The sequence below is a fragment of the Oncorhynchus mykiss genome, chromosome 18, assembly GCF_013265735.2.
Source record: "Oncorhynchus mykiss isolate Arlee chromosome 18, USDA_OmykA_1.1, whole genome shotgun sequence".
In the NCBI taxonomy this organism is placed as follows: Eukaryota; Metazoa; Chordata; class Actinopteri; order Salmoniformes; family Salmonidae; genus Oncorhynchus; species Oncorhynchus mykiss.
Window position 1 is genome coordinate 42,320,927 of NC_048582.1, and position 20,528 is coordinate 42,341,454.

The 20,528-nt window shown below is 45.6% G+C and overlaps 1 protein-coding gene across 5 annotated transcripts in view; it reads left to right on the forward strand.

Moving 5' to 3' along the window:
• LOC110496821 (mothers against decapentaplegic homolog 4-like) overlaps nt 1-20,210 on the forward strand; it is a 36,277-nt gene extending 16,067 nt beyond the window's left edge. For 2 of the 5 annotated variants that reach the window (XM_036952869.1, XM_036952871.1), the window contains exons 3-12: nt 12,698-12,872; nt 14,631-14,654; nt 15,362-15,586; nt 16,025-16,252; nt 16,515-16,637; nt 16,753-16,806; nt 16,898-17,081; nt 17,399-17,567; nt 17,705-17,843; nt 19,215-20,210. In XM_036952869.1, the coding sequence (XP_036808764.1) occupies nt 12,698-12,872; nt 14,631-14,654; nt 15,362-15,586; nt 16,025-16,252; nt 16,515-16,637; nt 16,753-16,806; nt 16,898-17,081; nt 17,399-17,567; nt 17,705-17,843; nt 19,215-19,426 (1,533 nt within the window). In that variant the 3' untranslated portion in view covers nt 19,427-20,210. The remainder of the gene's footprint in view (nt 1-12,697; nt 12,873-14,630; nt 14,655-15,361; nt 15,587-16,024; nt 16,253-16,514; nt 16,638-16,752; nt 16,807-16,897; nt 17,082-17,398; nt 17,568-17,704; nt 17,844-19,214) is intronic. The other 3 variants (XM_036952872.1, XM_036952874.1, XM_036952870.1) reach the window with 3 other exon arrangements.
• Nucleotides 20,211-20,528: the final 318 nt, after the last annotated feature.

Consider the following 20,528-nt stretch of genomic DNA (forward strand, 5'->3'; position numbering starts at 1 on the left):
TAATCAACACAACTTCTACCGTGCTGGAAACGTTTGTTAGCTATTCCAGGCGAAGCAGGCTCCATTGCAACCTAGCTAGCTAGCTGATAGCAGGTTTTGACACAAACACTTATGAACAAATAAAACAAAATCGAACTTCGAAAACAACTGCACGAAATAACAGGTCGAAGCGCAGGAGGTATCTGAATTTGTGATGAGTTCGTGGCAGGAAATCGCTTATAATTTATCTGTTGCCAATCTAGGGGTCATGAACTACTCAGAAAGCATATTTAGAACTTGTATTATTCAAAAACATAAAATGCTGTCAAATACTGGCATTATTTCATCTTCAATAAATGTGCAAACATTTCTAAAAACATGTTTCACTTTGTCATTATGGAGTATTGTGTGTAGATAAAAAATACAAATAATAATTGAATTCTGGCTGTAATACAACAAATCATGGAATAAGTCAAAGGGTATGAATACTTTCTAAAGGCACTGTATATTGACACCTGCAGAATGGTCACCTTTAGCACACATAGAGAAATGTAAGTAGTGCACAGTACAGGCCTATTGATCCTGGGCAAAGTGTAAAAAATACAGTAAACCTCAATCTTGCATTATGATTTAATTTGAAACTTGTCTTTAACAATGTTTGATATGAGGAGGCTAACACGACTCAGGATAAGACCCAGATGCAGACACAGGAGGCAGACAGGTCGAATTCCAAATGTTTATTACAAACAGGGGGCAGGCAAACGGCAGTTCCAGGGCAGGCAGAGGTCGGTAATCCAAGAAAATGTAAAACAGGGACAGAATGGCAGGCTTAGGGTCAGGGCAGGCAGAATGGTCAGAACTGGGAGGACTAGAAAACAGAAACTAGATGTACTGGAATACGGGAGAACACGCTGGAAAGACTTGACAAGACAAACGGGCAATAGACCAACAGAAAACGCAGGTATAAGTACACGGGATAAAGGGGGGAAATGGGAGACACCCGGTGGGGGGTGGAGACAAGCACAAGGCAGGTGAAACAGATCAGGGTGTGACGGAGCCGATTATTTAACTTGAGTTTAATAAACGGAGCAATACATAAATAGACCATTTATGTATGTCATGCCACATGGTCATATGTAGCCTAATGTGAAATCTCTCAAGGTTTCTTCCTACCTACTGTAGGGAATTTTCCCTTGCCGCTGTTGCCCTGGTTTTCTCTTTTGAGAGTTAGGCCCAGGTTTCTGTCAAGCACTTGCTGCCAAACACATGTTGGAGATATTCTGCTGAAAGACATGGACATTTCTGAATGATTTTTATGATGACGGAAACCTCTTTTATAGACTATGCCTGTAACGAATGTTGGCTAATGTTACATGGCAACAGTCAACAGCTAATTTATGCAGATGCTATGAGGTTTCAGTTACTTAAGCCTTGCTAATGGTGGCTAATGCTGCAAAGTTACTAGGCAGCTGACTACTCAATGAGTCTGTGTGTGTGTGTGTGTGTGTGTGTGCGCACCCACGGTGGAACTAGAGAGAGGTAGTTAATTCAATACGCCCTGGCAGAATAAATCCTAACTGCTGAGTGAAGACATCATGCCTCACCTTCTGTGACCTTCTCCCCAACAAAAGAGGGAGGGGAGAGAGCGAAATAGGGAGAGAGAGGGGGAGCTGTGGAGACATAGCTGTGGACTAGATCAGGCTTCAAATGTCTAATGACTTTGCTCACAGTCACATGTAGATCCATATCCTCTCTTTCTGTCACCCACTCTCCCCTTCTCTGTCTCTCTTTCTGTCACCCACTCTCCCATTCTCTGTCTCTTTCTGTCACCCACTCTCTCTCCCCTTCTCTGTCTCTCTTTCTGTCACCCACTCTCCCATTCTCTGTCTCTCTTTCTGTCACCCACTCTCTCTCCCCTTCTCTGTCTCTCTTTCTGTCACCCACTCTCCCTTTCTCTGTCTCTCTCTCTGTCTCTCTTTCTGTCACTCACTCTCTCTCCCCTTCTCTGTCTCTCTTTCTGTCACCCACCCACTCTCTCTCCCCTTCTCTGTCTCTCTTTCTGTCACCCACTCTCCCTTTCTCTCTCTCTCTCTCTTTCTGTCACTCACTCTCCCCTTCTCTGTCTCTGTCCCTTTTCTCTATCACACACACACAGACATGCATGACCGCACGCATGCAGGCACACACACATGCATTAAATACTGTACAAACTCACCCCCCCATTTTCACACATAATTAATCTCCCTGCCACACACACACCGTTTCCCCTGCTGATTCCAGGTACAGTCAGAACAGTATTGACACCAGCAGCTGTAGTAGCAGAGCAAAAGTGACATCATCACACAATACATTAGACTTAGTGCAGGGTGCAAATTATACATTGACCCTTGGAGGAACCCTGAAAAGTTCTCTACACAAACAATTTGACAATAATTTATGTGTTCATATTTTCAAGGCGTATGAGGGTGCCCTGATTTGTAATGGGAGAAGCCAGTGTCACAGACAGGATCTGAACCCAGGGAGAAACCAACGTCTTGACTGTGTATACAAAGTGTGACACTGATTTGGAAGTCGCTGGCAGGGCTACCGCATTACAAGACCATGTGTCCGACTCATGTCCGCTACATTCACCTCCCTTAAACCACCTCCTCCACAAGAGACTGTCCCACAATTTGGTGCTATTGTCACAGTCAGGATCCAAACCCAGGTCTCCCACAGGAGAAACCATTGTCTCGACCATTAGACCAAGGGTGAGGGTGACACTTTTGAAGTCCGCTACGTCAGCATCCCCGGTAACCCCTATCATTTAGCCCAGGCCTGTATAAACAGATTAAAGTCTCTTGTGTCTCTAATGTCTCTGTTCCTCTTCCATAGAAACCTCATGGAAGTTTATAATGAGGAACAATCTTTGTGTAACGGTTTTCTGTATGTGAAGGAGAGTCGGACCAAAATGCAGCGTGTAGATTGCGATCCATGTTTTAATGAACAAACGTAAAAACACGAATCAATGCAAACACTACAAAATAAAGAACGTGATGAACGTAACGAAAACCTAAAACAGCCTATCTGGTGAAAAACACATAGACAGGAACAATCACCCCCAAACACACAGTGAAACCCAGGCTACCTAAATATGGTTCCCAATCAGAGACAATGACGAACACCTGCCTCTGACTGAGAACCATATCAGGCTGAACATAGAAATAGACAAACAAGACATGAAACATAGAATGCCCACTCAGATCACACCCTGACCAATCAAAACATAGAAAATACAAAGTAAACTATGGTCAGGGCGTGACAGTACCCCCCCCCCAAGGTGCGGACTCCGGCCGCAAAACCTGAACCTATAGGGGAGGGTCTGGGTGGGCATCTGTCCGCGGTGGCGGCTCTGGCGCTGGACGTGGACCCCACTCCATGACAGTTTTAATCCCCCTCCTAAACATCCCTAAATAGGTTACCCACCACAATGATAACATGGGACAGAGGGACAGCTCGGGACAGAGGTAACTCGGGACAGATGGGTAGCTCAGCACTGAGAGGAAGCTCAGCACTGAGAAGAAGCTCAGCACTGAGAGGAAGCCCAGGCAGGTAGTAGAAACTACCAGAACCTGGCTGGCTGGCGGTTTCAGCAGATCCTGGTCGACTGGCAGATCTGGGAGAATCTGGTCGACTGGCAGATCTGGGAGAATCTGGTCGACTGGCAGATCTGGGAGAATCTGGTCGACTGGCAGATCTGGGAGAATCTGGTCGACTGGCAGATCTGGGAGAATCTGGTCGACTAGCAGATCTGGGAGAGTCTGGACGACTGGCAGATCTGGAAGAGTCTGGTCGACTGGCAGATCTGGAAGAGTCTGGTCGACTGGCAGATCTGGAAGAGTCTGGTCGACTGGCAAATCTGGAAGAGTCTGGTCGACTGGCAGATCTGGAAGAGTCTGGACGACTGGCAGATCTGGAAGAGTCTGGACGACTGGCAGATCTGGAAGAGTCTGGACGACGGGCAGATCTGGAAGAGTCTGGACGACGGGCAGATCTGGAAGAGTCTGGACGACTGGCAGATCTGGAAGAGACTGGTCGACACAGACTGGCTGCTCTGGCTGCTCCTTGCTGACTGGCAGCTCTGGCTGCTCCATGCTGGCAGACTGCTCTGGCTGCTCCATGCTGACTGGCAGCTCTGGCTGCTCCATGCTGACTGGCGGCCCTGGCTGCTCTGGCTGCTCCATGCTGACTGGCGGCCCTGGCTGCTCTGGCTGCTCCATGCTGACTGGCGGCCCTGGCTGCTCCATGCTGACTGGCGGCCCTGGCTGCTCCATGCTGACTGGCGGCCCTGGCTGCTCCATGCTGACTGGCGGCCCTGGCTGCTCCATGCTGACTGGCGGCCCTGGCTGCTCCATGCTGACTGGCAGCTCTGGCGGCTTCTTGCAGACTGGCAGCTCTGGCGGCTCCTTGCAGACTGGCAGCTTTGGCGGCATCCTGCAGACAGGCAGCTCTGGCGGCTCCTTGCAGACTGGCAGCTCCTTGCAGACTGGCAGCTCCTTGCAAACTGGCAGCTCCTTGCAAACTGGCAGTTCCGAACAGGCGGGAGACTCCGGCAGCGCTGTAGAGGCGGAAAGCTCTGACAGCGCTAAACAGGCGGGAGACTCCGACAGCGCTGAAGAGGAGGGAGGCTCTGGCAGCGCTGGACAGGCGAGGCGCACTGTAGGCCTGATGCGTGGTGCTGGCACTGGTGGTACTGGGCCGAGGACACGCACAGGAAGCCTGGTGCGGGGAGCTGCTACCGGAGGGCTGGGGTGTGGAGGTGGTACTGGAAAAACCGGACCGTGCAGGTGCACTGGAGCTCTTGAGCACCGAGCCTGCCCAACCTTACCTGGTTGAATGCTCACGGTCGCCCTGCCAGTGCGGCGAGGTGGAATAGCCCGCACTGGGCTATGCAGGTGAACCGGAGACACCGAGCGCAAGGCTGGTGCCATGTAAGCCGGCCCAAGGAGACGCACTGGGGACCAGCTGCGTAGAGCCGGCTTCATGGCATTAGGCTCGACGCTCAATCTAGCCCGGCCGACACGCGGAGCTGGAATATACCGCACCGGGCTATGCACCCGCACTGGAGACACCGTGCGCACCACTGCATAACACGGTGCCTGTCCGGTCTCTCTAGCCCCCCGGTAAGCACAGGGAGTCTGCCCAGGTCTCCTACCTGGCGTAGCCATACTCCCTGTTAGCCCCCCCCCAAGAAATTTTTGGGGTTGCCTCTCAGGCTTCCATCCGCGTCGCCGTGCTGCCTTCTCATACCAGCGCCTCTCTGCTTTCACCGCCTCCATTCTACGGTAACCTTCCTCGCACTGCTCCAGCGAATCCCAGGCAGGCTCCGGCACTCTCCCTGGGTCGGCCGCCCACCTGTCGATCTCCTCCCAAGTAGTATACTCCATACTGTACTCCTCCTTGGGCTGTTCCTGTTGTTTCTTCTCCCGCTGCACCTTAGTGCGGCTACACTCCCCTGGTTTAGCCCAGGGTCCTCTCCCGTCGAGGATTTCCTCCCATGTCCAGAAATCCTTATTGCGCTTCTCCTCGCGCTGCTCCTGCCTGTTGACACGCTGCTTGGTCCTTTTGTGGTGGGTGATTCTGTAACGATTTTCTGTATGTGAAGGAGAGTCGGACCAAAATGCAGCGTGTAGATTGCGATCCATGTTTTAATGAACAAACGTAAAAACACGAATCAATGCAAACACTACAAAATAAAGAACGTGATGAACGTAACGAAAACCTAAAACAGCCTATCTGGTGAAAAACACATAGACAGGAACAATCACCCCCAAACACACAGTGAAACCCAGGCTACCTAAATATGGTTCCCAATCAGAGACAATGACGAACACCTGCCTCTGACTGAGAACCATATCAGGCTGAACATAGAAATAGACAAACAAGACATGAAACATAGAATGCCCACTCAGATCACACCCTGACCAATCAAAACATAGAAAATACAAAGTAAACTATGGTCAGGGCGTGACACTTTGCTTCAATCAGCATTACAGACAGTATATTTTCACGTCCGTTTAATATTTAATCATATTTATTTTCACAGTGTTAAACAATATGAAATATAACCACATCGCCTATTGATTAAAACATGCTGTTATATTGTACAGGAATATTTATTTATTTTCGACAGTTGTGTCATTCCACCAGTAGAGTGCCTTTTAGGTAGTGTACTTTTGTAAAAAAAAATATATATATACAAAAAAATTCACCTAATTTTAACATTCTGTCTTAAAGAGCACATGTTCCACTTTTTGTTGTTGTATTTATAACACTTTATTACATTTTTAAAACAAAATAAACATACACAGACAACAGACAAACACACATCAACATCCCACCTGCCCAGACCCACATGTTCCCACCGCATTCATCTCCAGATCGCCTGCAAGACTCTATGCCACATGTCCTCAAACTGCACCACTCTGCCTTTCTCTGTCGCCCACACACTTTCAATATTCTAACAATAATGCATTTGATTCTTCCCCCGTCCCAACGATGGAGGATCACTTGATTTCCAGTTTTTAAGTAAACGTTTTTTCAACATGATTGATGAGAAAAGTATGGTCCAACTCACTGGTTATCTCACCGTGCCCTCATGACATACCTTGAAATATGCGGATAGACGGATTAAAAGTACATTTACATTGTAAAACTTCCGACAGCCAACTTTCTAACTTCACCCATAACTGCTGTACTTTATAGCACTCCCAGAAAGCATGAATCATTGAGTCACTGTTAGTTTTACACTTAAGACATGACTCTGCCGTTGTGCTGTAGAATTTATGCATTTTGTCTCATGTATAATACGTTCTATACATTCGTTTATACTGGATTAAACATACATTTTATTTAACTGTAATTTCGTTAGTTATGTCCCAACACTCCCTCCATCTTGTGCCAATATCAGTTATTTTTAAGTCTTGGTTCCAATAGTTTGTATTTTTTTCTAAGAGATTGTTAGATGGATAGGCTCCCTGCAAGGTTTTGTATATCTTACCTAACAAATTAATATTATTTTCTGAATCAAATTGGATTCCCTCAACGTTGCTTGATCATTATTTTATTGTGTGATATAAAACTTTGTATTTGAAAATGTCTACATTGGTCAGTCCAAAAAGGATTTTTAATTCTGTCATGGAAATGCATTTATTTGACTTGACTTGACTTTTCCATGTGGGCCAATTTATCGCTGAATTCTGAAAAGCTATCCAATAATTGTTCCATCGGGGTGTGTTTTTAAGGAGTGTTATTAGTTCTTGTACAATCTGTTTCATTTTCTTCCATGTTGTTATAGTGTTCTTAACTATCAAATTGTTAATGTTCTTAGCTTTATCTTTTGAAAATAGACATGTGTAAAGATTCTGGGGATGTGCATCTTCAATATGTACCCATTGTTCCTCTTTAGTGCATTTAACAATATGTCGCAAGTAAAAGCCTTGGGTGGCGAGTTGATACAATTCCAAGTATGGAAAGTTAAAACCACCATCAGACTTAAGGAGATGTAAAACTTTCCTTTTTATTCTATGAGTTTTATATCCCCATATAAAGTGACCGAGTATACATTTTATAATATAGAAACTTTGGGAGCCATGCCATTCTAAAGATGTTTATTCTACCAGTGAGATTTATGGGAAGATTATTCCATTTAAATAGATCTGCTTTCATGTTGTTGAGTAATGGGATAAAGTTAACTTCTTGTCGCACCCATCCCTTTAGTGGGATCATTTTCATCAACACCCCCTGAATTGCAACGCTCCAAATTCAAATTAAATTACTACAAATATTTAATTTTCATGAAATCACAAGTACAATATAGAAAAAACACAGTTTAGCATGTTGTTAATCCACCTGGCGTGTCAGATTTCAATACAGCTTTTCGGTGAAAGCATAACAAGCGTTTATGTAAGAACATCTCTCTCAGTAGACAAAATATTACAAATACTAGCAGCCAAGTAGATTGGTCACGAAAGTCAGAAAAGCAATAGATTAAATCGCTTACCTTTGATGATCTTCGGATGTTTGCACTCACGAGACGCCCAGTTACACAATAAATGTTCCTTTTGTTCCATAAAGATAATTTTTATATCCAAAATACCTCCATTTGTTTGGCGCGTTATGTTCAGAAATCCACAGGCCCGAGCGGTCACGACATCGCAGACGAAAATTCCAAATAGTATCCGTAATGTCCACAGAAACATGTCAAATGTTTTTTTTATAATCAATCCTCAGGTTGTTTTTAAAATATATAATCGATAATATATCAACCGGGACTGTCACTTTTTCAATAGGAGAGGGAGAGACAATGGCTGCCCCACTCTGTTGCGCAAGCAAAACTCTGCGAACACCCAGCTGTCCACTGACGCGATGTTATCTTTCTCGCTCATTTTTCAAAATAAAAGCCTCAAACTATGTCTAAAGACTGTTGATACCTTGAGGAAGCCATAGGAAAAGGAATCTGGTTGATATCCCTTTAAATGGAGGCAAGGCATCCAAAGGAACAGAGAGCTTTTAGGAAAAACAACACTTCCTGGTTTGATTTTCCTCAGGTTTTCGCCTGCAATATCAGTTCTGTTATACTCACAGACAATATTTTGACAGTTTTGGAAACTTTAGAGTGTTTTCTATCCTAATCTGACAATTATATGCATATTCTAGTTTCTGGGGCTGAGAAAGAGGCAGTTTCAAATGGGTATGTCTTTTAGCCAAAAACCAAAATACTGCCCCCTACACGCAAAAGGTTAAAAGCATCCCAAATTATGTCAGGGGTCGGCTTTTCTCTGTCCTCTATGTCTCCATTTGTAATGGTAAAGGTTTTAAAATTTTTGTTCACGTATTTAATCAATTTCGGGTCTTGAAGATGTGCTCTGTTCAGTCTCTGTCATGCCCTGATCTGTTTCACCTGTCCTTGTGCTTGTCTCCACCCACCTCCAGGTGTCGCCCATCTTCCCCATTATCCCCTGGGTACTTATACCTGTGTTTTCTGTCTGTCTGTGCCAGTTTGTTTTGTTCATTCAAACCTACCAGCGTTTCCCTTGCTACTGTCTTTGCTGCAGTCTATGTTTTCTAGTTTCCCGGTTTTGACCTTTCCTGCCTGCCCTGACCCTGAGCCTGCCTGCCTGCCATCCTGTACCTTTGCTTCTACTCTGGATTACCGACCTCTGCCTGACCTGACCCTGAGCCCGCCTGCTGTTCCAGTGCCTTACACCATCTCTGGATCATTGACCCCTGCCTGCCTTGACCTGTCGTTTGCCTGCCCCTGTTTAAAGAATAAACATTTGTTTCTTCAACACTGTCTGCTTTTGGGTCATACCTTAAAACGTGATAGTACGAACTGGCCATGACTGACCCAGAAAACTAGTACCAGCTCCGCGATGCCATCTCCTCCCAAGGAGCCGCCATTGGTAGGCACGAAGGGTTGCTTTGCGGTCTGATGGAAGGGTTCTAGAACGTGGCCGAACGTCACGACCTAGCATTGGACACATTGCGGGAGCAATTCCGTGGGCTGTCTACTAGACGGTACCCTCCCAGCCCCACAGTAGCCCGGCTGGTAGCAGCTCCGTCACTCCGGTTTTCCGGGAACTCCACTTACCTCCCCCGGAGCGCTTTGATGGAGAGTCGGGCACCTGTCAGTGTTTTCTCGTCATGGAGTTGCAGCTTTCCTCCTTCCCCTCGGACCGCTCTAATATAGCGTACCTCATCACGCTTTTGTCCGGGAGGGCCCTCCCCTGGGCTATGGCCGTTTGGGAACAACAGTCTGGAGGGTTTCGCGGTGGAGGTGAAAAATGTCTTAGAGGCTCCGGTGTCTGGGAGAGAGGCTACCTGGAAGTTACTCCAGCTTCGGCAGGACTCTCTCAGTGTGGCAGACTATGCAGTGGATTTCCACACGCTAGCAGCGGAGGGTGCCTGGAACCCAGAAGCGCTGTTCGACACATTCCTGCACGGATTATCGGAGGAAGTAAAGGACGAGCTTGCAGCCCGGGAACTACCGATGGATCTCGACTCACTCATTGCCTTAACCATCCGGATCGATGGACGGCTACAGGAACGTAGGAGGGAGAAGAGGTCTGATTGCGGTCCCAATCGCTCACTCAAGGATCCCACCTTGCAGCTGATGAACTCCAGAAGTCCCCGAGAGGATCCAAGCTTACCTGAGTTCCTCCAAGAGCCTTCGAAGGCTGCCGATTTACCTCTTCCCGAGCAGATGCAGCTCGGCAGGACTAGGCTGTCTCCGGCTGAACGGGTACGCAGACTTACCACCCAGAGTTGTCTGCATTGCGGTACTGCCGGTCATTATGTGTTTACCTGTCCCTTCAAGAGACCTAGCTCATTTGTAGAAATGAGTACTCTGGTGGGTCTTAAGGACAATTTTGCTTCTCCCCTTTCTCGCCCCCCTCTCCATGCCACCCTGCTGTGGGGGTACCTGTTCAAGTCTCTCCAGATACTCATCGACTCGGGGGTTGATTTGAGACTTATGGACGTTACCCTGGCGTCCGAGGTGAGTATCCCCACTCGACCTCCATTCCCATGGATGTTAGAGCACTGGAAGGGCGCTCTATAGGCCGGGACACCGACCATACCAACCCCGTCAACCTACGAGTGTCGGGAACCACAATGAGACGATCCAATTCCTGCTAATTGAGTCTCCCGTGGTTCCCGTGGTATTGGAATTCTCTTGGCTCTAGCGACACAATCCCTCGATTGACTGGTCTATTGGTGCCATCATGGTCTGGAGCCCGTTCTGCCACACTCACTTCCTGAAGTCAGCTCTGCCTGCCCAGGGACGCCTTCCGCTAGCCATGCGGAGTACCAGGACCTCCGGGAGGGGTTCAGTAAGGCCCAGGCGACTTCGCTTCCACAACACTGACCGGTATCCAAGAAGGTCAAGCCAGATGCGCTGGCACGCCGCTATAGCCCCGCAGCTACACCCCCTGAAGCCGAGGCCTTTCCCCCCCTGATCTAAGATCATTAGCCCCTCTGCTGTTCGTCCTCTGTTGCCCCCTACCCTTCGTATACTTCCTACCTTTCCTGTGTCTAGAATTAAACCCATGTCTCACAACCCTTTGTCTCCTGTTTCCAGGTCCACCCCTCTCCCTCGTCTCATCGACGGCCGACCAGCATACATGGTGAGACGCCTCCTGAAGGTTCAACCTCGGGGCAGGGGATTCCAGTACCTGGTTGACTGGGACGGTTATGGCCCGGAGGAGAGGTGCTGGGTCTCCGCTAGGGACATCCTGGACCCAGGCCTCATCTCTGAGTTCCAATGCCGGCACCCCGCTCAACCAGGTATGTGCCCAGGTAGGACGCCAGGTGGCGTCCCTAGAGGGGGGGTACTGTCACACCTGATCTGTTTCACCTGTTCTTGTGCTTGTCTCCAACCCCCTCCAGGTGTCGCCCATCTTCCCCATTATTCCCTGGGTACTTATACCTGCGTTTTCTGTCTGTCTGTGCCAGTTCGTTTAAACCTACAAGCGTATTCCCTTGCCCCTGTCTTTGCTATAGTCCATCTTTTCTAGTTTCCCGGTTTTGACCTTTACTGCCTGCCGTCCTGTACCTTTGCCCCTACTCTGGATTTACCTGACCTGACCCTGAGCCCGCCTGCTGTTCTGGTGCCTTACACCCTCGCTGGATCATTGACCCCTGCCTACATTGACCTGTCGTTTGCCTGCGCTGTTAAAATAATAAACTTTAGTTTCTTCAACACTGTCTGCACCTCTCCATATTCTGTCGCTAAGTGTATTTTATTGCTGTCTGTCTAACTTGCCGAATGTGTGATTTAGATCACCTGCTAAAATACTAGTTCCTGTCTGGATTTGATTGAATATAGCTTGAATTCTATCTAAAACACCAGATTTGCCCCTGGGGGGATATACAATGAAATCAAGTTGCATTTTTCACCATGAAAGGTACAATTCAACATTAGAAAGCGGCCTTTTTGGTCCGTGTTCTGAGGTATAATGGAAAAGGGTTCTTATTTATCAGGATGCCTACACTTTTCAAGAGGTTAAATGAAAATGATTATAGTAAGTGCTTTTTAAGTGCCAAATAAAGTAACAGGGTTGAAGTTTTCATCTTAAATCAGTCAAATCAGCTTATGTGCAAAAACATTTTTTTTGTTATGCCCCCATGCAGTCTATTTTCATTTAAATAATAAATAATCTATGTATGTCTAATAAATCACTATGTGTTTATTTCATGAAAATAACTCCAAATATATTAGCCATTTATTTCCCGGAGCCTCCTTTTGCCTTTGAAATGTTCAGCCTCATCATGTGGGCGTGTTGATACAATTATATTTACATACACAGCCCTGATTGGCGGATAAGATTGTCTAGACTCTAAAGCCTACCCCACTTACCCCTTCAATGTAGGAGGATACATATGCAAATAAAAGGTCATTGGTCAGAATAATCAGATCAGATTGCAATGTCATGATGTGGGCCAAAAACTCCATCCCACCCGAACAGGCTGAAATTCCGAGCCTAAAAAAGAGTGTTATTTCAAACTCATGGTGTGGAAATATCATTAAAAAAATAAGTAAAATCTAGTTTTTGACTGCAATGCCTCTTTTAAAAAATGTCTAGCCCAGTTAAGAGATTTAACATAAACCCATATACTAGTTTTGATCGAATAGGGCCTTGTATCTCTAACTCTCTCTCCACCCTCCCCCTCACTCCAGGTTGCAGGGAGGAAAGGCTTCCCCCATGTGATCTACGCTCGATTATGGCGCTGGCCAGACCTACACAAGAATGAGCTAAAGCACGTCAAGTTCTGCCAATACGCCTTCGACCTCAAATATGACAATGTGTGTGTCAACCCTTACCACTATGAGAGAGTGGTTTCGCCCGGCATTGGTAGGTCTGCTCAACAGCTTAATGGGATAGTTCACCCTATATTGCTTAATGCCTAATGGTGCAGATGTTTCTGATATGTACTGTAAATACTATGTTTTCTGTCATAACATTACAAATATTACAGTAGCTAGGTTTCAATCCAACTGGCGACAGATTGTCATGCAAATTTTCTAAAATCCGCTTAACAGGAGATTTCTTTCCATCAAATGGACTTTTTGTGGATAAAAATCTCTGCGTGATGAAATTCCCATGTACCTAATAAAAAATACAAGTTAAATGGGTTTGCAACGGATTTTCAATTCTACTGATGGTTTAGTCAAACCAAAAAAAGGTGTGCCCACTCTGGTCTTGGCACTTGTGCTCTAGCCAACAACTTGCAGATACAGTGTGGATAGGCTACCTACACGATGAGATTATTATGGATAAGAGCGAGATTATTTTTTATTTGACAAATGGCAGCCAAGCATCGATCATCATGTCACCAGAATTAGACCCTCAATATTTACTGGAAAGTAGAATCAAGCTCATCACCGTGCACTTTCACCACCCTGTGAAGTTCATCATAATTTATTTAATCTGTAGCCTAATAATCTGCAAACTTTCCCGAGTCGTAGTGGGAGGACCACACAACATATCACAGCGTGTGACTTCAAGTTTACTTCCATGTGATGGTTATTATACACTACATTACCAAAAGTACATGGACACCTGCTCGTCTAACGTCTCATTCCAAAATGATGGGCATTAATATGGAGTTGGTCCCCACTTTGCTGCTTTAACAGCCTCCACTCTTCTGGGAAGGCTTTCCATTAGATGTTGGAACATTGCTGCAAGGACTTGCTTCAGGTCGGGCACTGTAGTTGGGCGATTAGGCCTGGTCGGTGTTCCAATTCATCCCAAAGGTGTTCGACGGGGTTGGACCTTGCCTTGTGCACGGCGGCATTGTCATACTGAAACAGGAAAGGGCCTTCCCCAAACTGTTGCCACAAAGTTGGAAGCACAGAATCTTCTAGAATGTCATTGTATGCTGTAGCATTAAGATTTCCCTTCACTGAAACTAAGGGGCCTAGCCCGAACCAGGAAAAACAGCCCCAGACCATTATTTCTCCTCCAACCAACTTTACAGTTGGCACAATGCAATGGGGCAGGTAGCGTTCTCCTGACATCCGCCAAACTCAGATTAGTCGGTCGGACTGCCAGATAGTGAAGCGTGATTCATCACTCCGGAGAACGCGTTTCTACTGCTCCAGAGTCCAATGGCGGTGAGCTTTACACCACTCCAGTCAACGCTTGGCATTGTGCATGGTGATCTTATGCTTGTGTGCGGCTGCTCGGCCATGAAAACCCTTTTCATGCAGCTCACGACGAACAGTCCACATACTTTTGGCCATATCAATATTTTGTATAAAAGCGTTTCCACCGCCATTCTCACATAATTCATTTTACCGACACAAAATGATCCCACCTCGTATAGTGTATTTTTTTAAATGTTTACATATGGAAAGTTTACCGACATTTGCTGTTTCCATCAGGCCGGTCGTGGCATTTTTTTATGTAACGTACTTTACTTTACTCGCATAAAGATATTTATTTATGTGAATGATATTTGGACTTCATCAGAATTTGAATTAATTACAAATGATAAGTATAACATTACAGTGAAATTGCAGACATTTACCCCCTATTTTCTCTCTCGTATTCTTTCTTTCTTTCTTTCTTTCTTTGCCCCCTCCTTCTTTCTTTTGTTCTCTTTCAAAGTTGGTCTCAGTCTCCAAAATACAGGTGAGTGCACTAAGGAATTTACTGCAGGCTTGTTAAGTATAACAGTATTATTTTCTCTTCATCTACAAACATTCCTCTTTCCCTTCAGCCCTATACCCTTTTCATACTATAGAGCCTAGCCACAACAAGCCAAGCTGCACTGTGCTGGTCTGGTTAAGAATCCACCATAGTTGCTGGAACTGTGCTGGAAAGGACACTGTGAAAAGAAAATATCCAAGCCAGCAACTTATGGTTCGGCTTGGCACAATAGTGTGAAAAGAGTACTATTGTGGTATGCCCATGTCTCACTGGCTTGGATGCCAGACTGTTTCTGCATTCATCAATTCTTTATAGTTACCTAGCCAAAAATGACTTGTATTCATTACAAAGCATTGCACTTTTTAATGTTTATAATTGCATAAATGCATTTACAATGCATTACACACAGGTGGTTGATACAGGTGTTCTTCCTGTTAATACAAGTCGTTAATGCATTATACACTGGTGGCTAATATACTTTATGCTATTTTATGCTAAAATCTTTATTTTATTCTACTGAGCTATTTACTTTATATTTGTATTCTAATATTGTATTATTTCTTATTGTTGTTGCATTGTCGAGAAGGAACCTGCAAGTAAGCATTTTGTTGGACGGTGTATACCATGTGTATCCCGTACGCCTAATAAAACTTGAAACTAATAACAATGTTATACCATGTTGTTGGTAGCCCTCTCTCCTCTAGGCCCCCCTGGGAGGCTGATCAAGGAGGAGTATATTCATGACTGTATCCAGATGGATATGCCACCAGGCATATCCCCCCACCCAGGGGCGCTCAAGCTACAGCCTCCGGACCACTACGGCCAGCCACTCCCGCCTCTGCAGCTCCCGCCGGAACCGCAGCGGGCCCCTCTGCCCATCACCCTCTACCCCAACATGCCCCTCTCGCCCACAGGTAAGACCAATAGGTGTTTAATGAATGGAGGGAGTTTTACGCCCATCCAACATAATAACGGGAGCTGGACAAAAATAAGTTACAATACGTAGAAAAAAATGGAATGTCTGCTCCTGTTTTGCTGCTCCCTAAGGTGATCTTTTAATAAAGCTTAGGGGATTGTTTGACAGATAGGTGCGACCAAAGATGTCCACAAGTGTTCTGTTTCTATGGGTGTCACTGCGTCATCCTGTTTTGTGACATTTGTTTATCGATTGCTGCCTACCCATTGATATTGACAACACCTGGTAGCTCTTCATGTGTGTGTGTGTGTGTGTGTGTGTGTGTGTGTGTGTGTGTGTGTGTGTGTGTGTGTGTGTGTGTGTGTGTGTGTGTGTGTGTGTGTGTGTGTGTGTGTGTGTGTGTGTGTGTGTGTGTGTGTGTGTGTCTCCTCTCTAGTGTCCGGCTCTATGCTGCCTCTCCAGGGAGGTCACAGTGAGGGGCTCCTACAGATAGCCACTCCTCAGGGTCAGGTCATGACCCCTATGACCCCCACGCCGCCCCCCTCCACCCCAACACACGGGCTGCCACACGGGCCACCGCAGAACCCCCAGCCACCCCAGCCCCCGCCTGGTCAGAATGGATACAACAGCTCCAAACACACACAGTCACAGGCTGCGTTCCACAGTTAGTACTGCCATATGGTTCACACACACACACACACACACACACACACACACACACACACACACACACACACACACACACACACTCAGGGAGCCAAACACAATTCATTTCAACGGCATGATAAATCATCATACTGTATTTGAAAACTGTAAAAAATATATATATATATATATATTTGTAAAAATGCGAAATGGTAGTTTGCCAGATTTATGGCTTGAGCTTGTGCCTGTTGTTAATTTGTATTTATTGTTTTGTAATTCAGCAACTTGGACAGGTAGTAGCACAGCCTCCTACACTCCTGTGGGACCCCAACAACAGAATGGGCATGGCCACCAACAGCCTCCTCTCCACCATCCAACCAGCTTCTGTAAGTTTGGCAGTTACAGTAAGTCACAATATGCCCAAAGTGTGTCTGTATGTCTTCTGAGGTGCTTTTTTGGGGGACACTTAGGAATAGTGTATGTTTGGTAACCTGTGTCGTTTCCTTGTTCACCTTCTAGGGTCTCAGCATCATGGCTCAGCCTCATTTCCTCCCCCTGTGTCCAATCATCCAGGTAAGACAACACATATGTACAGTATATATAGATGTATAGATGCAAACGCATGCACGCCCACTCTGCTAACCACATTATTGTCTGTGTGCAGGGCCAGAGTTCTGGTGCTCCATCTCCTACTTTGAAATGGATGTGCAGGTGGGGGAGATGTTCAAGGTGCCGGCTAGCTGCCCGGTGGTGACGGTGGACGGCTACGTGGACCCCTCAGGGGGCGACCGCTTCTGTCTGGGCCAGCTAAGCAACGTCCACCGCACCGACGCCAGCGAAAGAGCCAGGTCTGTGCTCCTCTAGTGCCATCTCTATATCAATAAGCATGTTAGTTCCTACCTTGCCACAAATGTCTATTTTGAATGCCTTTATATGTGTCTGTTGAAATGTTGATTGGTATATCTATGCCTTTGTGTAAACTGTGTATATGCGTATATTTCTCATTCATAATCATGCCATGCCTTGTCTCTCTCTATCTGTTTGTACCTGTGGCAGAAGACCCATTGTAGCAAAATGCGACTTCTGTTATTGACTGAAATATAACACTTTAATACAACTATATTCACGTGTACTCATCATCTTGATCTCTCCCTCTCTCTCACAGGTTGCACATAGGTAAAGGAGTGCAGCTGGAGTGTCGTGGTGAGGGAGATGTGTGGATGCGCTGTATGAGCGACCACGCCGTGTTCGTGCAGAGCTACTACTTGGATCGAGAGGCAGGTAGAGCGCCAGGCGACGCAGTACACAAGATCTACCCCGGCGCCTACATCAAGGTGAGAAACACAATGACCTCTGTTTGTTCTCTTTGCAGTTGTTTGTCCTCTTGATGACCTTCTCCCAATAGGAGTTTGACTGGACACTGATGTCTCACTGTAGGTGTTCTGACATCAGACTGTTCTGTCCTCTGTAGGTGTTTGACCTGAGACAGTGTCACAGGCAAATGCAGCAGCAGGCAGCTACAGCGCAGGCAGCGGCAGCAGCTCAGGCTGCCGCCGTGGCAGGCAACATCCCTGGGCCAGGCAGCGTTGGAGGCATAGCCCCTGCAGTCAGTAAGTACAATATATGAGATATGCACAGGCTTAGTGTGTTTTATTTTCATATTTTTCCAATTAGGCTATTGTGAATTTATGGCCTCTGTTGAAGTGGTATTCTTTTGATGTCACGCCCTGGCCTTAGTTATCTTTGTTTTCTTTATTATTTTGGTTAGGTCAGGGTGTGACATGGGGGTTTTATGTGTTTTGTCTTGTCTAGGGGTTTGTATGTTTCCTGTGTCAGTGTTTGTGCCACACGGGACTGTTTCGTTGCCAGTTCACTTTATTATTTTGTATATGTGTTCATGTTCAGTTTTTCTTATTAAAAACCATGGACACCTACCACGCTGCATATTGGTTTGATCCTTGTTTCACCTCTTCAGAGGAAGAGGAGGAAATCTGCCGTGACATTTGAATGAGAATGGGTCCAAGTATTGACCCATGTGGGACACCACATTTGTATTTTAATTTATACCTCATAGGAATGGGCACAGCTATTCAAATATTTTAATATCCAAACGGACGTTAGTATTTGATTACTTGAAGGAGTATTCATTTTTTTGTTAAAAAAAATTAATATAGCCCTATTTTAACAATGAAGGCTTTTTCTCAATTAAATCAAATGATCTATGTGACAATGCTACACACAAAGATATACCATGACATGTTATATGCTTCATTTAATAAAACAACAAACAAAAGTCGTACCTTATAGCCTATACAGGTTATACATATGGTGTAGCTTGTTGTTGTTGTTGTCAGTGACTTCATGTGTAGCAAGTGAAGTGGGAGATTTCCAATCACTGCCAAATGGAATTACAATTACGGAATTAAGTTGGCTAAATGAGAAGTAGAAGGCTACAATGATCAACCAACAGGTAGGCTGTTGTTTCATATGAATGGAGTTGTTGTAGATAAGGACAGGGAGAGCAGCAAAATAGCCTCAATTAGCCTTGCTACTTTATCTAGCTAGCTGGCTAACTTAGCTGGCTACTGTAGCTAGCTAGCATCTTTACATTGATTTGATGCAGTCAAGACAGGTACTACCAGATGGTATGATAAATCACCTATAAAGAGACAAGTTTATCTAACTAGTGTGAGTCGGTTTGGCTACTTTTTTCTCTCCCTCCATATCACACGCATAGACTGTCACACACACAGGCCCCTGCTCCTCTTCTGCCGATTCCCCAAACAAGCAGTGCGCAGCGCACTGGCTCTCTCCCGAGTCACACAAGCAATTCCACATGAAGTTTCCAAATCATTAATGTTTTCTTTAAAAAACCTATATTTTGACTATCTGGATATCCGAGAGAAATATTGTGATATTATTTGAATAGTGAAATCATTTAAAATGCCCATCCCTAATACCTCACTTCCTCTTTCTTCCAGGTCTTTCTGCAGCAGCAGGGATAGGTGTGGACGACCTCCGGAGGCTGTGTATACTGCGGCTGAGCTTTGTGAAGGGCTGGGGCCCTGACTACCCCCGGCAGAGCATCAAACATACCCCCTGTTGGGTGGAGGTACACCTGCACCGGGCTCTGCAGCTGCTGGACGAGGTACTACACACCATGCCCTTGGCCGACCCAGGACCCGCTAACTGAGTAAAAGGAAAGAGGATCAGTTAAAAATCCATACTGGGTTAAAAACGTACACACACACACACACACACACACACACACACACACAGCAGTAAAAATGTATGTTTTTGTCATACCCGTGATATGCTGTCAGCCAATCAGCATTCAGGGCTCGAACCACCCAGTTTATAAAGGCTGATACAGATTGATACATGCACATACAATCACATGCATGTTTCTGTTCTATGTAACACACACAATGTAGAGCTACTCAAAGCCCCACAAAGGCTATCCTCAATCTCTCCGTCACACACAGACACACACTCAAGCAGCCAACAATCACTGCACTCTCCTTAACCACTTGTACTGTCTCCCACACGCCCATGCAACCACTAACCAAACCTGTGGGCATGCAGATATAAAACTACTGATGTCCTGATCATACTTTCCATGTTTTGTGAACATTAATTATTGTTTCACAGCACAAACACTACAAAGCAGCCTTGACCCCTGAATTATCTTTCATAGAGGTTCTATATTATAGTATAAACAGGTAACATTAGTGAAAATGTAGTAGTAATTTATGTTTATTCTTCTATTCTCTACAGAAATAGAAATGCACTGTAGAAATCTAGGGATGCTTTTCAGAGATCCAGTGTTCTGACATGATACAAGCACTTTAGTACTCCTCAAATGCACACACAATCCACACTTGCTCATTTCCTTCTTACATGTACACACACACACACACACACACACACACACACACACACACACACACACACACACACACACACACACACACACACACACACACATCAGAAATCCAGAGATGACCCAAATCCAGGAGGACTAAAGATCTTGACCTAAATAACTCATGAACAATTTGTCAAACACAAATCTCACACTACAAAATCAGATTTGGATTCCGATGTTAACCTAGAAGATGTACAGAGTTTTTGGTAAATCCAGACCAATAGAACAGATGCTTTATATCGGTGATTAGAAAACTGGGTCACAGAAACAAAATGTCTCGGAACTGTGAAGGGGAACCAGCGTCCTAATTAATCTAGCCAGCCATCCTTTTGTCATCTCTGTGTGTGTGTTGTGTTCTCCTGTGTGTGGA